General features: G+C 39.3%; 1 protein-coding gene across 4 annotated transcripts in view; it reads right to left on the reverse strand.

The window, feature by feature from the left end:
- Window positions 1-19,816, reverse strand: part of CREBRF (CREB3 regulatory factor) — a 57,456-nt gene that overhangs the window by 26,654 nt on the left and 10,986 nt on the right. For 3 of the 4 annotated variants that reach the window (XM_045035364.1, XM_045035374.1, XM_045035369.1), the window contains exons 2-4: window positions 10,061-10,281; window positions 7,752-7,877; window positions 4,991-6,077 (exon numbers count right to left, since the gene is read on the reverse strand). In XM_045035364.1, coding sequence (XP_044891299.1) covers window positions 4,991-6,077; window positions 7,752-7,877; window positions 10,061-10,084 — 1,237 coding nt within the window. In that variant the 5' untranslated portion in view covers window positions 10,085-10,281. The remainder of the gene's footprint in view (window positions 1-4,990; window positions 6,078-7,751; window positions 7,878-10,060; window positions 10,282-19,816) is intronic. The other variant, XM_023259550.2, reaches the window with a different exon arrangement.

Here is a 19,816-nt window from a genome sequence, read left to right on the forward strand (position 1 = left end):
AGCATTAACAGCATGAGAGTTGCACACGTGGTAGTTTAAAACAATATGGCAAGGGATGTGACAGTGAACTTCAGGTTCCTCTTAAGACATGATCCAGAAGTTGAGTCACACAATCATTCCTAGAAGTCTGATTTTTAAAAACTGTGTTAGATACATAAAGCAATGGCTTTGGTCTATTTATTTGTGCCACCGTTACACTTCAAATTAAAGGATTTTATCTTGTTCCAGTTATCAACCTAGTTTTGGAAAAGGCGCAAGGGCAATACTGTGCCACCAGAAATGGTGTTTTCACCAAGAAAAGCTTACTGGCTCTAACAAACTACCGGCCCACAGGTATCAACCTAGTATGGCTGGGAACACCTCAACACAGGCAGGTGGACCAACAAAAACACTCCCAACTTCCTACCAATGTCAAGAACCAGTGTTCCACAAAAAAACGAAACAAACGAACAAACAAGCCAAAACAGAAACGGACTCACAGATACAAGAAACAAACCGTATACAAGATACAAAGAGGGACGGGATGGTGGGTGAAATACATGAAGGGGATTATGATGTATATTTTTCCAGTTATAATAAGTCATGGGATATAAAGTACAGCTTAGGGAATAATCAATAATACTGTCATAACTGTATGTGACAGATGGTAACTAGACTTATTGTGGGGATCATTTTATAATGTGTATAAATGTTGAATCACTGTATTATACACCTGAAACTAACATTGTATATCAACCATACTTTCATTAAAAATAAATAAATAAGGGGCGCCTGGGTGGCGCAGTCGGTTAAGCGTCCGACTTCAGCCAGGTCACGATCTCGCGGTCCGGGAGTTCGAGCCCCGCGTCGGGCTCTGGGCTGATGGCTCAGAGCCTGGAGCCTGTTTCCGATTCTGTGTCTCCCTCTCTCTCTGCCCCTCCCCCGTTCATGCTCTGTCTCTCTCTGTCCCAAAAATAAATAAAAACGTTGAAAAAATAAATAAATAAATAAATAAATAAATAAATAAATAAATAAAAGTAAAAAAAAAAAAACCCTTTGTATGGTGACAGACTTGACTTATGGAGATCTTTTTGTAATATATAAAAATAACGAATCACTACGATGCACACTTGAAACTAACAGGATACTGGATGTCAATTATACTTTAATAAAAAAATGAAAGAACTAGTGTTCCATATTGAAATCTACCCTAGCCCAAAGTAGAAAAGAAATTTTTTCCTATACAGCTTCCTCAGGCAACCCATCCCTCTGGCAATTTATCTGATATTCTCCCCTACTTAGCAGTTCTCTTCAGGTGGCCTGGATTTCTGGCAAAACACTGTCTATCTCATTTAATGTACCTACACATTTCACTTACAGATATTTGAGACTTCTAAGAGCCTGGTAAAAAAAAAAAGACATTTTTAACCCTATTTACACAAAGAAACAGGCTCATGGAGGCTTTAAGTGACTTGACAGACCTGGAACTGGTGACCCAAGTCCCGTGACTCAAGGAGTCTAGCTCCTCTTGGTCTTCTCTCTTTTCCTATCTGTCTAGTTAAACGGTCTCAATGGATTTTTCTTCACATATATCCTGTGTCAAATTCAAAGAATGATGAAGATTTCAATTTCTTCGGTCCACTCAAATTAGTTACCAGTTTTATTTATTTATATACGGTCAGCCTTTTCCAAAAAAACACTGAAGGGCCATCAATAACGTATTGACCTAACGTATTAACATTTTCTAGTAACATACACCACAAATTCACCATAACACACACACACACACACACACACACACACACACACACACACACACAGACAGTCATACATACACAATGGATTTCTTAAAGATGGCCACTTTGCAATACAGAGACCACCATGAGCAAGTCGAATGCAGAAAAATTATATTCCCAGATCACAGGTCTAGCATTTAAGGTAATTAAATATTTCTCAAAGTATGTTCTCAGAAACACTATTACCATAAGATAGGCCTTCATCCCCAGGTGAGTTCTGTGGTCAAATAAGTTTAAAGAAACCCTCATCCTGCATCTCTCTCTTGCCGAGTCACACTACACACAAGCGGATTAAAAGACTGAGAAATCGTAACAGTAAACAAACCCACTCAACTCTAAATTCCATGAAGATAAGAATCATGTCTCCCTTGTTCATCTCTAGATAGCCAATACCTAATACACACGGTGCCTGACACAAAAGTAGGCATTCAGAAATATTTTTCTTTTAACAAATCAAGTATTTGTTTAACGCAACACTTCCATGAAGCCTTTTTCCCTTTTCTTTTCATTTGCTGGATCACCATACTGATCTGACTCACTCCCTCCTGACATGATTATCAGATGGAAATCAAAAAGGCCACGTTTATTCTGTAAAATTCTAATCACACATCGTTGGTTAGTGCAGACTACCAGTAAAGTCAATCGTGAAAATGTTTAGGAGGGATTACAAAATAAACTTTCTTTCTGGGGGCCCAATTCTTATTATTACAACCATGTAATCCCAATGACCCCGAACAGTCACAGCCTGTCCACAGAATAGGCTCTATTAAAACTTGGGAGCAAGGCCAAAGTAGGGACTGGAACTCCATTTTACACCTTTCCTGGAGCTTTGTAGGCTCAGGCACTGTTGTAGCCAACTGCCAAGAAACAGCATCAAGGGAGCTAGTCATCACAAAAGGGCCTTTGTAACTGTCTGCTGCAAATTAAACCAATCGACCCACTCTAAAACTAGCACTCTGAAGAAACTACAACTATCCCCACTTTTCTGCTTCAAAGAATGTCTTCCTGCTTCTTACCAGTAACTCACTTTTGCATTCCTGAAGTCACTTGTTTAGCTCTTTCTTCCAAGAAAAAGGGAAATTTTCACTAGCAAATGTGAATAAAGCCCAAATAGTACCACAAAATTGTGTTGGTTATGTGGTTAAATCATGTCATTCATTACCATTTGTGAGAACTGTCCAAGTAATACTAACCAAAGAGGCTTTACTTCAAGTCAACTGGAAATGAGTGAATTAAATGCCATCCAAACATTTAGCATTGTTAAACAGAGCCAAGAGGAGAGTTTTACCCTGCTGAGTGCCAGCCAAAGCATTTCTGTTTCAAAGTAGTGTTGGTTAACACCAGCAAGCTCACAAATCAGGATAATTCTACAGGAGACAGGGCAAGAGAATGTGGCATGAGGGCAACACCAACTATAACACTGGTCCCCCCCCCCCCCCCCCCCCCATGAGAGTCAAATGGCTGAGAAAATGGAAACGAGGGTCAACTCATCAAGTGATCTCTCTTCGCGGACCTACTCATCTCTCAACACATTTTTCCAGGTAAAACCACATTAAAAGATAAAGGGTGAATTTAAAGTGGACTTGAAAGCCAAAGAAAAGCAAAACTACAACCAGAAGTGAGACAGACAGTACAGTCCTTGGTGATGGTGGGATTGACTGACTCCCTCTGATTTACGTTTTCCTTTAAGTACCCACTGGCAAAGGCATCTCTTTCCCCACGCTTTCCATTTCCCTTAGTTATTACTCATCTCTTTATCTCACTCTTCCCCTACCCTCCTACCCTGATCCTACGTATGGAACTCAAAGCAATAGGCCTGATCTATAGACCTTGATGACCACTCATAAACAGCACTCTGGTCTTCCCATGGGAGGGAGCTACATAACTTACCACTAGCTACAAAGACAACTTTCCCTGAAACATCTCAGAGCAGATTTTTTTAAAAAAAAGATTTAAAAAAAATTTTTTTAAGTAATCTCTACACCCAACCTGGGGCTCAAACTCACAACCCCGAGATCAAGAGTCACAGGCTCTACCAACTGGGCCAGCTAGGTGACCCTCAAAGCAGATTTCATTAATTTGTTGACAGGAAAGTTTTCCAGCTAAGCAGAAAAACAAGTGTTCTATCTAGACGACACAGAGTTCTAAAGCAAACCAAAAAAAGGCACGAGCCCTTTTCCTCCACGTTAAATTTAAAGGACCCTTTCCTTACTTGAAACTCCACCCAAGTCAAACAACTGGGTTGTATCAAACACACACATCTAAGCATTTGTTACGATAGAAAGATTTCATTAAAGGAAAGTCTTTCGGCAATAATAGTGCTTCAAGGGCTACCATACAGCTACCGTGGCTTAAAAAGCCTTTTTGAAAATTAAATATTAATGTTTATACTGCTAGAAATTCCAGCAATCATAACAAAAGGGCTCTCTCTGACAACTGATAAAGTTGAAAAACTAACTTCGTTTTTTTATGTACAAGTTATAGTATCAACATTATTTTTGAAGAAAATAACTTTTGCTTAAATTTGAAGATCTTCACTTCTTTGTGCAGTTTAAACTGTGTGCCACTTGGCAATACCATTTTCATAAATACTATACAAGCCAACAGTGGCAACAGCCCGAGCACGTAAATGCTGAATGAAGGGAACCAGTTCCCACAGGTTTCTTTTCTTTCTCCCGTTTATTTACCTGTGCTGTACATCAATAAAGCAGAGTAGCCTGCATACGCATTAAATTACAGCATGTATTTTTCTTAAATGGAAAAACACTGTGAATGAAAGATGGGGCAGACACAAAGAAAAAGCTCGTTTTTACATTATTGACTAAGGAGGCCTTGCTGGTTACAAGCATAAGTAATACCAACCATCGTCACTTGGTTTACCATTGTGGGCCCTCCTAACTTGCCTCGACTGTAACAGAAGTCCATGTGTATAAATAGGAATATTTTTAAGTCAATCTATTCTTGGTATCTTTGCACAGCTGCTGCAGAGAGTAACAAAGTAGGTCCCTTAACATAAGATAAATTAAGAAGAAGCTCCTGAAGAATAGCCTGTAAGAGCAGCAGTGATTATTTCAGAACTGCTTGAATAGAAAAAAGCAATTCCATATCTGATCCAAGATAGTAAGTCATTTGATCCCCAAACTAAGACAAAGAAAATACCCGTATCTCAAGATAGCAGAAAGGTCATTCTGGTAAGCCTCCAAGCATTACCATACCTGGCTCAGAGAAAGTGTCACTAATATCATCATCTTTGTCATCTTCATAATCCTCTTCCTCCTCTTCCTCCTCCTCATTTTCAGAAAGTTCATGCTCACTCCCAAATCCTTCATCATGGTCCTCATCGTCAGCATCTTCCTCGTCTTCTTCATCTTCTTCAGGACTGCATTTGGTTGGCTGTTCACCCAAGTTGTCGGAGACAAAAAGGGAATAATTGTGCTCTTCTTTTTTCTGGGATGAATCTGAGACCAATGTGCTGGCAGAAAGGCTGCTACTCTCTCCTGCTACAATTGACCCAGGACCCTCCTGGGACAGGGGACTGAGTAATAGTTCCTGGGTTTCTTTAAAAGGCAAAGCTGGAGTGGCATGACCCTGAAGAGGCTCCAGCCCTTTTTTCTCTGGTCTTTTTGCTACTGCACCACAGTAGCAGGTGTTCTCCTTTGCTGCATCTGCGTGAATCTGGCTCAACAAGGGCCGGCTCTGCTGCACTGGGTTGATCTTTACCTTTGCCTTTTTTACATAGTCTTTACATTCAACATGAAAGTTCACCTTTTCATTATGATACATGTTGGTCTTCACCATGATCTGTGTGCTTGAAGTGGGTTTACTTGCTTTTTGGACACAGTCTGACAAAGGGACCTCAGCCTGAAGAGTCTTAGAAGAACACACAGGGGCAGCTGCTCTGCTTGAGATCTTTTTACTAGGGAATGAAGAGGGCAAAGGAGCTTGTTTGACACTGAAAAGTGAATCAGGGTAATAAAGGGAATCGGAAACAGACTGAGAGTCCTCACTATTAAGCTGGGCCAAAGTTGGAGTTTTACTTATGACCTCTTCATCTTGGTAAGGACTAGAAAAGTCATCAAGACCCAAGTAATCCACTTCTTTTGTTCCCCAGATGTCACAGCTGGTTAGTTTGGTATACTTTGTTAAGTCTTCACAGTATGTATCCCACTGTTCCCAGTTTGAGGTTAAAGCACCCTCATTATCCAGGACATCTGTGAAAGACTCCAGATTTTCAATGTCTTTGCAGTCCTCCAAAGAAAGGAAGTTGTCTCTAGGATTCTGTTGATAGTTCATCTCTCTATCCTGAGAAAAGTTAAAAAAAAAAAAAAATCACACACCACATTTTAGGAAAGAAACATTCACCTCCATCCTCACATCCATATATCAAATTGATAAATCAGTACTTGACCTCTGGTCTGTTCTATTTTAAGATAAAGGCTATTTATAGGTCACTTTACCATTCCATACAATATCATTTCCCGGCGCAAGGGAAAATATGCCCCTTGGGAGGCTTAGGTATGGTCTAAATATCAAGGGCTCTTGAACTTTACTATAAACACTCTTCCTGAAAAAGCTTTACATTTCCTGATCTTTGACTTAGGATTTGAGGAACTCCTTAGAAACGAGCTTCAATTACAAAGCAAATAATGAAGACCTTACCTTCATCACAGAAGGATCTGTCTTCTTAAATGAGAACTTAATATTGATATAAAGAGCAAACCAAAGAAGAGTTGAAACTCAGCCACAGAAGGGTATGATTTTCAGTAAGACCTTGTTAACAACATCTGGGCGTGGGGACTATATTACTTCTCACAAGTATGATACTCCTCATGAACAGACATAGGGTTTTTAAAATAGGTCAGTGAGACTATGCAGTCATTAAAAAGAATGCAGTTAAGGTCTAATGTACTAACACAAAAGGCTGCTCACCATGAGTCTTTATGTTAAAAGGATTAAGTTACAGAATACCGTATCTACGAATATGTCACCCAACTTAAAATACTCATATATTTATATATAAGCAGAAAAACTCTGTTAGGAGTACCTATCTTTGGGGAGGAAAGTTTGGAGGGTGGAGGTTCAGGAAGGAAACAAGGAAAATTTTCACTTTTTCGGCGTGCTTTTGTTCTGTTTTGATTTTTCCATTTGTTTGGGGCTTTTCTTGTTTTGTTTTTGCTTTTGTATGTGTCTCTCTGCGTGTTTTTATGGCTTTAATGAAATACAGCTTACAGACCACAAAATTCACCTATATCAAGTGTACAATTCAATGATTTGTAGTAAATTAGCCGGTTTGTGTACTTAGTTTTAGTTTTTCAGTTTTTATATACTTCCATGTCGCTTAAATGGTATGTAATTAAAATTAAAAAAAATTTTTTTTAGTACTCTTAGGTGTCTATTTACCTCGAGAATAAGTAATAAGTATACTGTTTGGAATTGCTATTTTTACCTCACATTCTTTGCATCAGATGCTTTGCTCAACGTTATCATTCCTAAATATCCCAGCTGAAGAGCCCGTTAGCGGTTAGGCATATCAAAAAAGCTTCCCATCCTCATCAACAAAAGCTGGACTTATCTAAAGGTAAACTCTCCTCTATTTTCTTTTATGTGTGTGCATGTGTGTATGTATAGAATTATTTTTTTATAATTATAATGCATATTTTAAAATTCTAGTATAATTAACATACAGTGTTATTTTAGTTTTAGGTATACAATACAGTGATCCAACAATTCAATACACTACCCGGTGCTCCTCATGGTAATCCCCTTCACCTATTTTACCCATCCCCTCACCCACCTGCCTTCCTTTTACTCTTTTCAATTTTAGCCGTCTAAAATTACTAGACTGACAGTCACGAGAATCAAACTTGACATCCTTTCTCTTTTCAGGCATTTATAAATGAAAAAAAAAAAAAAAAAGATACCACAACATTTTTACCCCAAATCAATTAAAGCAGAATCCAAGAAAGTGTCACTTACCAGTTCATACATGAAATCTGGATCTGAACTGTTTGCTAAGAGATCTGTGCTCATCAGAGTCTGTTCTGAAAAGGTGTGGCTTCGAAAGGCATCCCCAAAAGGCGGATCCATTCCGCTTACACTAGGCTACAACAGAGTGATTTTAATTTTAGACAAGTTAAAGACTACTCCAAGGCCAATTTATTACACATACACCCCACTCCCGTGCCTAACTTATTATTTTCAGAATTTTGTATATTTTCTACTTTTTAGTGCATTTAAGAGATTTAATTAGCATTAAATTGTGACCTTAAACTAGGAAAACAATGAAGATGCATTAAAAACAGAAAAAGGAATAGTGGCAACTGTTAATAATATCTAACTTCTAAAAACTGAAGTTTATTTAGCCACTAGAATCAGCCTACACTACTTAATGAGTACTTTTATTCAGCTATATGACATTTCTTCAAATCTATCTCTAACAACACTCCCTCTTCTAACTCCCCGAGTTAGAAGAGTAGAGAATTCTGGCATCTGTAGTGCAACAAGTGCATCCAGGAACGTGATGAAGATAGGAACAGCCAAATATCCAAAAATCCTACTGGTGAGACCAGACACTTGGGCATGAGCTCAGTAACCTTTATCCTGATACCCCACCCCCTCCTGCCAAAAAAAATCCTGATTCCAGAAAAGGGTACCATTCATTCTGTAATAAAATTAGGGGGGAAAAACTTGGCACCCAGAGTTGATGATCCTTTTCTCCATCCCCCTTTTCCATTTCAACATCTATATAAATCACTCCAGAGTGAAGTCAGGACTCACACTCCAAAGTGGCCAAACAAGTGAATGGCCAAACTTTGAAATCTAACTTGGATGAAGGAAGAAGATGGGAAAGAATAAAAATTCTCTCTTTTTTGTCCTTCTGCAAGTTTTTGCTGAAACTTAAAAAAATTATATTAGCCAATTTGCTTGTATTTCTCTATTCATATAGCTTCTACCTACCACGGACTGGCCTTTTTACACACTCTCCTATCATGTTTTTTCTTCATTGGCACTTCCCAACCCATTCTTTTCTTTCTCTGATTTTTCCCAACCCTACCAGGCCACATGCTCAAAGTAAGTGTTTTATAGCTCTAAATTCAAGTATTCAGTAAAGAGCAAATGAAACTTTGAATGGGGAAGAACTCTAAACGAGTACAGGTAGTCTACTTGGCACAGAGATTGGGGTGGAGACAGGCCCCTAGTTTTAATATCAACCAGCAAATCCCCTTTCTTTGCTTCTGCTGCCTGCCTCTGAGCCTCTGGACAGTCCCACCAAGTTGCTTATTTTCTGTGTTCAAGGTGTAATTCTGCCTGGCCCCACATAAAGCCACCTAAGAGTCCCTGCCCTCTCATTATTTCTAGGCTTCTCCTCAGCACTGAACAAACAGAAAGAGGTAAGGGGGTAAGAACTAACCACTGGAGGGGGACAGGAAGAAGTATGGATGTGCAATGGGGATTAAAAGGGCTTCATGGGGCAGGGCACCTGGGTGGCTCAGTCGGTTAAGCTTCCAACTTCGGCTCAGGTCATGATCTCATGGTTTGTGAGTTCGAGCCCCACGTCGGGCTCTGTGCTGACAGCTCAGGGCCTGGAGCCTGCTTCAGATTCTGTGTCTCTGTCTCTCTCTGCCCCGCCCCCACTCACACTCTGTCTCTCTCTCACAAATAAATAAACATTAAAAAAAAAAGGGGGCTTCATTAGTTTTTTCAGAAATTGCCTCAAACCAGAGCTAATCAATTCTAAGTAGTTACCATAATATAAATAGATATAATCATTCAGAAATGTTTTCTGGGAGGTGTATGTGTATACACACACACACACACACACACACACACACACACACACACGGGAACATAAGTGTGTGTATGAAAGAGAGAAAGGTTGAAATATCTCACCATTTCCTCTTAACTACTTTTCAATTCAGTAGGCATACATGCAAAGGAACAAACGGGAAACAGGAAGTAGACACGGAGATGAAAGTGGGCTTTTTGTGGCAGACTGATATTTTCAGGGGAGTTGGGTTAGCCTCCATAAAGCCAGCAGACCTGTCCCCCTTCTAACCAGCTTTTCATTCACCATGTTTCCCATGTCAAGCTCATTACATTTCAAAGTGGTAGCAAAGGAGGAAATAGAAGCAATGGAAGGAAGGACATGTATTCAAAACTAGCTGAGGTGGTAGGTAAAATGTCTTAAAGAGAGTGTTTGTCAAGTTGTGTTAAGATTCAGAGAACTTACAGAATCAATGGTATGGACTTTTCTGCAGTGGGAAAATATAAAACTTTGTACCTACTCTGTTGTAATTTACCTGAGGCATTTCCAAGCCCAGATCCTGTGAGTCCGATGGCAAACTTTTCTTTTTCCTCGTTTGTAAATTCCTTTCCAGCTTTACTTTTAATTTCAAGATCAAAGACGATTTTCACAATAAATGCCAGGTTTTCCCAGAATGCCTTCAATTTCAATGCTTGGATCACTGCTTTTTTTTTTTTTTTTTTTAAGTAATTCTGTGTGAATCTGTCAAACAGCAACACAAAGTAACTTTACTGAGTGCCATTAAAAACAAGTTGACCTTTCAAAAATGACATTAACAAAGAACATTTTAAAGGAGTAAGTCTTAGGGTTGCAATTTCAAGAATTTGGTCATTTCTTGGTAGTAACTTTCCTGAAACTCACCATCCCTCTATTTGTTTCTAAAACAGGGTAAGTCAATAACCAACTGGCAACATTAAAAAAAAAAACCACCTTGACAAAATTAACTGAGGCCTACCTTTTCCTGTGATTTGAAAGATACCTAATGTTAAATAAAGTTCCCATTCACTTTATGTTCTGTATGAGAAACGATAATGTCTCAACATTTAATTCCATCTGTTGTGTAATTATTACTGTGAAACCGATCTACATTTTATATCTCTTATAAATCTACAAGAGTAACGAATAAATAAAGTCAACAACGGAATTTAACACATCATCCTCTGCATTAAATAAAATCACATTCATAACAGCATATGCAACATTATTCTTTGAGTTATAAGTGAAAGCTGTCCTTGAAATGAGAATTATTCCAGTAAGTTTTTTATAACTTATTTAACAACATGTTTATCCTGGGGGGAAACAGGGATTAAGGATTACTCTGCAGAGGGGTTTCAAGGGTTAAATTAAGTAATGATTGCAAATCACCTTGCACAGTGTCTTGACTATGGTGGATTAATTCCCTTTTTCCTTCTCTGTGAAGGCCTTAATTATACCCACTTCATCAACTTTTCCTGTCAGTGGTTCTCAAAGCATGATCCTAAGACCAGCAGCATCAGCATCAACTTAGAGATGTGTTAACGAGTGCAAAATTTTGGGCTTCAACCCAGAGCAGCTAAAGCAGAAACTCTGGGAGTGTTTCTTCCAGTTATGTCTTTAACCCTCTAGGCAATTCTGATTCTCCCTAAAATTTGAGAACCACAGCTCTACACTCAACTGTTTGCTCTCATTTCTGCCTAGTTGCAGTATCATTTCTTGGATTGATGTAAAGAGCCAATTTAAGCTGAGCTGCTCCATAGTTAACACATCTGGACTAGAGGATTAGAATAGTACATTATATCAATTTCAAAGGCCTCTGCTGAACAAATAAGAGACTGTCAACAAGGGATTCAACAATTGGTCCACTTTTTAGATTAATAAATTGACAACCATTTGTATTTCCTGGATCTTTGCTGGGCTCTCCCCTCTGGTGGGCTCTCATTCTTACGCTACTGTTCTAGCCTAGAAAACACCATCAAGTGCCCAGACTGGGCCTAGAAACAGAATTAACATCTCAATAATTATGCATCTCAATCCAATGCTACAGTCTAACCAGATTATTCCCTGCTCCTGCCAAAGGCCAGTTCTAGTCCAGCTTCTCCTAATGCAGCCTTCCTTCTGCCTTGGTCCTACTACTGATACATAATCTCAGTCCAAATTCTTCCCTTGATTCCTGTGAGAAACAGGGTCAAGTTGCCTTTTCTAGACCTATTACTTTAGATTCCAAAAAGGAATATGATTCAAATGATGCATTCAACAAACTGGGTTAGTATGGACCTGGGAGACAAGTTTGATACTTTAAACCCTGAAGTTTACCCTTACTAAGCAACAGGGCTGAAGAACTCAAGAAAAACTAAGTTCTATTCAACAAATACTGACGTCTATCAAGGACACCAGCTACCAACAACTTGGTTTATCAGGGAAACACTGGACCAAAAAAGGGCCAAGTTCTAGTCGCAGCTCTCACTTGCAAACTATACAACACTGAGTAGGTCAATCTTTCTAAGCCTCATGTTTCTCATTTCTGGAAAGAAAATACTACTACTAAAAATACTAGTTTCCTGGCCACTGAATTCTCCAAGCCACAAAACCATGTACAGATACAAATACAGGTATATCCCACTTTTTGAAGTTCATGTTATGCCACCTCACTTTTACAAAAGACCTACATCAGTACCAGTTTTTGCTAACTGAAAGAAATCCAGAGCAAACTTTTGTTTTTATGAAAAAAGGTGAAAATAGTGTTAAGCATTTGTTGGGCCCTTATAGAGGCAGTGGCACACCACAAGCAGAGCAGCGAGAGCAGCCTCACCAGCTCCTTCCCTGGGAACCACATTCAGCATCTCAGCATCAAGCTGCCACAGCTTGAACAGTGTCTGTGAGCATCTGTGCTTTATCTACATTTATTTTGCGCATGTGTTAGCAAGAGTATCCTAAGGTTATCAGGAAACCCTAGGAGAGGTTATTTTTCGGGTCTGGGAATGATCAAAATTTTTCCTCATAATTAATGATAATTGCTTCTCCACCTTATGACATTTCAGCTTACGAAAGGTTTCAGAAGAGCGTTCTAGTTTTGCATAGCAGGAGAAACCTTTTTTTATTTAAAATTTTATTTAAACACTGGACATCAAAACTAGGCTGTCAATGCAATTAGCAAAAAGACCACTTGTTTGGAGCACTTGACAGGAGACCTGGATTCCAGTTTTGATCCCATAATTAAAACTAAACAGTCTTATGACTTTGAACAAGTTATTTAAATTTATGACTGAGCACCCAGACCGAGGAATTACAATTATTCTCCTTTAACTATGTAACAGGAATGCTATGAGACTTGAATGAGATATTAAGTTAGGATGTACGAATAAAATAAATCTGAAAGGTGATTATTATCAACAGGTATATTTTGCCAATGCTTTCTTTTGTTGCACAGTAGTCCATCTCAGAAGCTCAACATTTGTGACAGTTATTGGCAGCAAAGCTGAATGTTTTAAGGACACCAATTCCCAAAGAGAGGGTATCCACCATGTAAAGAGTTGAGCACACACTCCTGGAGTAAAGGTCCTTAGGTGCTTCTCCCAGTCTCTCGGGTAGCAGCAAACAGGATGGGTGAAGAGCCAATTGTACCCCAAGCAGCAGAACCTCTTTTCAGTAATAAACTCTCTCAGTCTCTAAAACTAATGATCCAAGGTCACAATCAATTATCTTCATTCCCAAGGTTTTCCAAATGCTTCATACCATTCCAAACATTTATTGTGAAACAACTACAACCAACAAAATTCCCCACCGAAAAGTGGAAGGGAAAAAAAAGAATAAAGATTTCTACACCAATTACCATTGCACAGAATCTTCTGTAACGATACACTGCTCCCAAATCATCTTCTATACTGGGGAGCCATATACAGAGGGTACATTAATGTTTAGATGAGCAAGTAACAAGAGGAAAAGTGTAACAATGGACTTTTCAGGAGGCCTTCATACTTCTCAAGAATACCCACTATTTTACTCAAAGCTTTGATATTAAAGTTATGTACTTTAAAAGCAATTAATTTCCCAACGTGTGACCTGAGGAGTATTTGTTCCAGATGATGTTGAATACTCAACAAAAGGGTTATGAGGTTTGGAAAACACAACGTTAAATAAAACTGTTAATACTACCTTTACGTAGGACTTCTTGAGAACTTTAAGGTGCTAGGTGCTAATGTGCATTATAAATCACCAATAGATGAATAGAGCAGATATCATTTCCCAAACTTACTTGATCTTAAAATCCTCTACCCTGCACTCAAGGAGACCTCAAGACTAGAGCTTCTTAAAGACTAGAGCTTCTTAAACACCACCCTAAAGAAAAGGCTAAATCAATTCCCCTAGTTATGAGTTCCTTTTATTCATAGTTCTGGCTCACCAGTTCCCAATATAGTTTTGTGGGCTTTTCAAGGGAGAGAAGACTGTCTTCCATCAGAAATATTTGCCAGGAGGAGTACCTGGGTGGCTCTGTCAGTTATGCATCTGACTCTTGGTTTGGGCTCAGGTCATGATCTCATGGTTCATGGGATCATGCCCGGCACTGGGCTCCACATTCACTGCTTGGAGCCTGCTTGGGATTCTCTCTCTCCCTCTCTACCCCTCCCTCACTTGTGCTCACTCGCTCCCTCTCTCTCAAAATAAATAAGCTTTTTTTAAAAAGAAGCATTCGCCAACATTTCCCGTACCTGGGTCTGTTCAGAACTATTCAACAACATCTTCTAGGCACAGGAAGATGCCGTTAGCAGAAAATTAGCTCTCTGAAGCAATGTGATGGGGTCCAGGACAGGCCACCCCAAAATATGCCACCCTGGTATATTATTTTTAATTAAAGTTACTCAACAAAGAGCCAGTACAAGAAAGATACTCTGACCCTCTTCTGTCCCCCTGAAAGCAGGAAATAAAGTCTTCATGTGGAAGGTACCCTCCCTGCACCTGGGAGATAGAGGCATACTTATTGCCAGAGATAGGCAATTCAGGGCCAGGAAGGTTGTATAAATAAACCTTGTTATCTCTTCATTAATTTGCTATCCCAAGCCCAACCATCTTTGTCTTATCAACTCTTAACAGATTTATTGTTCCTTTGTCTAAAAGGTATAAAAGCTGCCTGCTTTGGTCACTTCTTTGAATCTCTTACTTCTTTGAGCTCCCATACATATGAAATTAATTTTTTTTCTCCTGTTAATCTGCCTTGTGTCAATTTAATTACATAAGACCAGCCAAAGAACCTACAAGGGAAGAAAGAAAAAGTTTCCCTCCCCTACAAATGAGATGGAGCAAATGACTGATTTATGAGCATTTACCACTTTATCGAAGACAACCACAGCTCAGTATCTTTCATAGCCCTTTTTACCAAGTCCTTCCCTAGGTTTTTTCAGTACTCCACTTGAAAATACGTTGAAGCTTTGAGGCTTACTATGTACATCAGGCAAGACAAAAAGTGAATGTGAAGTAAGATGATAGGTAAGGCCAAAGGACTTTTACAAAAGCTCATCCCTCGGATTGCTCAAACCACTAATCCAAACTTAAAAAGCCAAACTGAAGAGCTGACTGCAGGGGCCCAGGCAGCTTACACATATCCAAGAGCCCCTAAATTGTGCCCCTTCTGAACCTGAGGGTTTCACGTGATTCCTGAGAGTCCACATATGTTTAAAAGGCTAAAAATAGAAATGAATTTATAAATGAAAATATCTTATAAAAAAGCAGATATTATATGTGATGGTCAGAATCCCTAGAGCTCCCCTTTTATGGCACTAACTTAGGTCACTGCTCCCTCTTAGTTAACCCGAGGGAACTGATTCCTCACACGTGGGAGGTAGCATTTCTGGGTTATCCAACACTCATCAGAGTAGAGGTCAAAAGCTTTCTGACACACCCAGTAGGATGGTTATTACCCAAAAACCAAAAAATAACAAGTGGAGGATATTGAGGAGGATATGGAAACATTGGAACCCTTGTGTAATTGCTGGTAGGAATGCAAAGTGGTGCAGCTGGGAATCTCTAGCAGTTCCTCACCAAGTTAAACATGAATTCATACGATCCAGCAATTCCACATCTGGCTATATATCCAAAAGAATTGAAAGCAGGGACTCAAACAGATACACATACACCCATTTACACAGCAACATTATTCACAATAGCCAAAAGGTGGGAACAACCCTACCAGCCATCAACAGATGACTGGATAAACAAAATGCGGTCACACACACACACACACACACACACACACACACACACACACACGTACGTAGTAGTACATACAACAGAACATTATGCAGCCATACGAAGGAATGAAATTCTAATCATGGATGAACCTTGAAAACATGATGCTAGGTGAAATAAACCAGACCCAAAGGGACAAATATTATATGATTCTACTTATATGAGGTAGCAGGATGGGCAAATTCATGGAACAGAAAGTGGAATAGAGGTTACCAGAGGCTGGGAGAGTTATTGTTTGATGGGTACAGAGTTTCTATCTAGAATGAGGAAAATGTTCTGGAAACAGTTACACGAGAATGTCAATGTACTGAATGCCAATGAACTCTACACTTGAAAATGGTTTAAATGGCCAAATTTGTTTTATGAAAAATACTTAAAAATTTTTTGAGGTAAGAAATGCCAACACATTTACATTGTTAAGTAATTCACATACCATGGTTTATTTTAATATTCCCTAATCTTTGCTGGTTCGTGCTCATCATTTCTTTCATGTGTGCAGAGTTTCTGGGTTCTCTCTGTTATCTTTCAACTGTACTAGATCCACAATTCTAAGATGTGGCTCACTGTCCTGACCCCCTAATTTAAATAAACCATTTTTCCTGAAGCTTAATCCCCAAGTAAAGATGAAAGAAAGGAAGGAGAGCGGAGGAAAGGGAAGAAGGAAGGAAAGAAGGACCACCGACTTGGTAATTTAAGTTTATACAGTGTGTATGTCCCACGGGATTCCCCATGGGACAGTTCATCAGTTTGCCCAAGCTCCTTAGCAGACCAGGACCCATGAGCCACATTCCATCCATCCTGCCATACTTCATATGTCCCACTCAACAATTCCTTTTGAAAACTATGCAGTAGAATAGTGAACAAAATAGTTCTATGGAACAAAACAGTTCTTCAGATGCTAACTGAATCAAGTCACTACCTGTTTCACGGCACAGCAGAAATCAGAGATCCACTAATCTCCAAACCATTAAGGGAGCATATACTGCCTATGCAAGGAACACATGGGGCAAATGGTGGTGGCCACATTCTCCCTTTATTATGTAATATAAATCCCATGAACACACTGCAAGTGAACTGCTATTCTCTACCTTTCAACAGCAGTTCTCTGGACTCCAAAATATAGAAAACAGGTAACACTTCACACTAAATGGTTATACTTTATGTCTGGAATTATTAGCAAAAGACCCCCATTATTTATTTTCCAAACCTTGCTGCTGCTGGTGTTTAAGGAAAAGAGCAGGGTAAAGAGAGAGAAGACATCTTTTCCCTCATATTGAGTGAGAAAAGATCATTTTCCTAGCCACGTAGTACCTATCATGGCCCTATATAAGCAGATGTAATCCTCCTACCGTAACACTTTGTGAACTTTTTTAATTTTTGTTTTTTTAATGTTTATTTATTTTTGAGAGAGACAGAGTACGAGCAGGGGAGGGGCAGAGAGAGACAGAGAGAGACAGAATTCGAAGCAAGCTCCAGGCTCTGAGCTGTCAGCACACAGCCCAATGTGGGGCTCCAACTCATGGACCGCAAGATCATGACCTGAGCTGAAGTCGGATGCTTAACCAACTGAGCCGCCCAGGTGCCCCATTTTGTAAACTCTTTATTCCTGGGTAAATCCGATAGTCCCCTTTTATCCTCACATTCAGAGAGTTTTAAAAATATGGATATTTTAATTAAAATAATTACATTTTACTGAGAATCCTGAGGAGTTAAGAAAAGATACTACATCTCAAAAATGATCTCTCCCTGAAATACAGTTTTGGAGGAAGACACAAGACCTCTCAGAATTCTATTCAATTCCTTTCCAAAGGCTCCTGCCCAACTTTAATCTTTGACCTACAGAAACATATGGGAGCTTACTTAAAACCCTTTGGGATCCAAAAAGAAAGACCGTTAAAGCAGGTGTCTGGATCGACGTGAGTTAAACAGGAAGAGCTACTTTTTATTTCTCTTTTTAATTTTTTTAAATGTTTATTTTTGCGACAGAGAAGAGACAAAGTGTGAGCAGGGGAGGGGCAGAGAGAGAGGGAGACACAGAATTCACAGCAGGCTCCAGGCTCTGAGCTGTCAGCACAGAGCCCAACGTGGGGTTTGAACTCATGAACCGTGAGATCATGACCTGAGCCGAAGTTGGATGCTTAACCGACTGAGCCATCCAGGCGCCCCCAGGAAGAGCTACTTTCTGTTTCTAAAAACTATTAACTACAAGATATTAGGGGCCTTCTGAAGCATTGAAACCTGTCAATTAAGTTGTTCAGAGCACAAGAATAAGAGTATGGGACAGTTTTTGACAGAACTAAAGAATGCATTTCTAACCCCAGCCACACTTGGTTACCACTGGCAACAAAATATTCACAAGTTTATACCTGTATCACTGTTTACAGACAACAGGCACGTTGCTATACCCCGTCATTTGATAAAACAAGTTGGTGAAGTAGTTAGGGTACATATTAACATCACTGCCATGCCCTAACCTCTGTTCAACCATTTTTACATTAATAAAGAAAGTCCAGCAAGGATAAGGGATTTATCTGAGGTCATTTAGTAAATGCCTCTGTGCAAACCTATCATTATAGAGACTGTCTCGTTCAGTGCATCTCCAGAAGACTTCCAAATCCACACCTTCAGCCTAAATATGTGAATGCACGAGCCCTACCTTCTGAGAACCAGGTATTTCCATGTTCATTCACATCCCCTGACCTCAGACACAGCATGTCACCTTCCTATCCAAACATTTCCATTCTGTCAGCAGTACTACCACTCTCAGACATCCAGGCATGGAACACTGATCTCAACCCTCTTTTCTTCCTCCTCAAGTCTTTGTTAAATCATGCCAGTTCTCTTAACAAAGATACACGGACAACTTACCTTGTACCCAGCACACAGGCATCTGTTCATCTTTGCCTTTCCCACTTTCTCAACTCTTACTTGTGCCTCATCGTTTTATATTTACCATTCCAATAGTTGCCCTACAGACCTTCCTGCTGCCCTAGAGACCTTCCCCCCCTCTCTCCAGTTCTTATGTCCCACTGTATTTTCTCCCTAAACCACCACTTTGTATTAGCATTGTGCTCAAAAATTTTCATCAACTCCCAGAAATGTCTTGGATAATGTTCAAAATACTCAGATACAATGAAACTACCTTTCCAATCCCATCTTCCACTACCATTTTATAACACTAATATTAGCTTGATCTTTCAATTCCATCAAACCCTTGAGATACACACAATCTCACTTCACTCCACCAGGAATTTCCAACAGTGAGGCTCTGGCCTTTTATGCCTTTGCTCATAATGGCTTTTCTCTTCCTCCTCCTCAATCCCTTGTCTCCACTATCAGATCGTAAAATCTTTGAGAACAACCATCTCTATTTCACAACAGTGCCAAAAGCAATGCCTTTCCCAGGACAGGCATCCAGACAAGAGCTGACGGACAATGAATGGGAAATCCCCTAAGATCACAGTTCTTTCTGGATAAGGAGTCAGAGGTGCAACTTTCTTTACATACAAAGAAGTCAGTCATTTAGTATACAATTGACCCTTGGATCATGGGTTTGAACTGTGTGGGTCTACTTATGCATAAATGTTTTTCAATAAGTACAGTACTGTAAAAGTATGTTCCCTTCTTTATGATTTTAAGAACCTTTTTTTCTCCAGCTTACTTTATTGTAAGAATACAGTATATAATATATACAACATACAAAATACGTGTTCATCAATTGTTTATGTTATCGGTAAGGCTTCTTGTCAACAGCAGGCTATTGATAGTTAAATTTTGGGAGAGTCAAAAGTTACACATGGTTTTCAACTGCATGGGAGGGGAAGGTTAGTGCCTCTGACCCACATGATATTCAAGATATATTTATTGATCATCTTTTATGTGCTCTGAAGTTATCTAGTAGCAGCTTGTTAATTTCAGTCTTGAATCACTGTAGTGTCATATAATAAAAATATTTAAAATTGTACTCCTGAATTTTCTTTTAAAAAACCAGGAAAAGCATTATTTGAATTCCAGTCAA

Source organism: Felis catus, chromosome A1 (assembly GCF_018350175.1).
Source record: "Felis catus isolate Fca126 chromosome A1, F.catus_Fca126_mat1.0, whole genome shotgun sequence".
NCBI lineage: Eukaryota > Metazoa > Chordata > Mammalia > Carnivora > Felidae > Felis > Felis catus.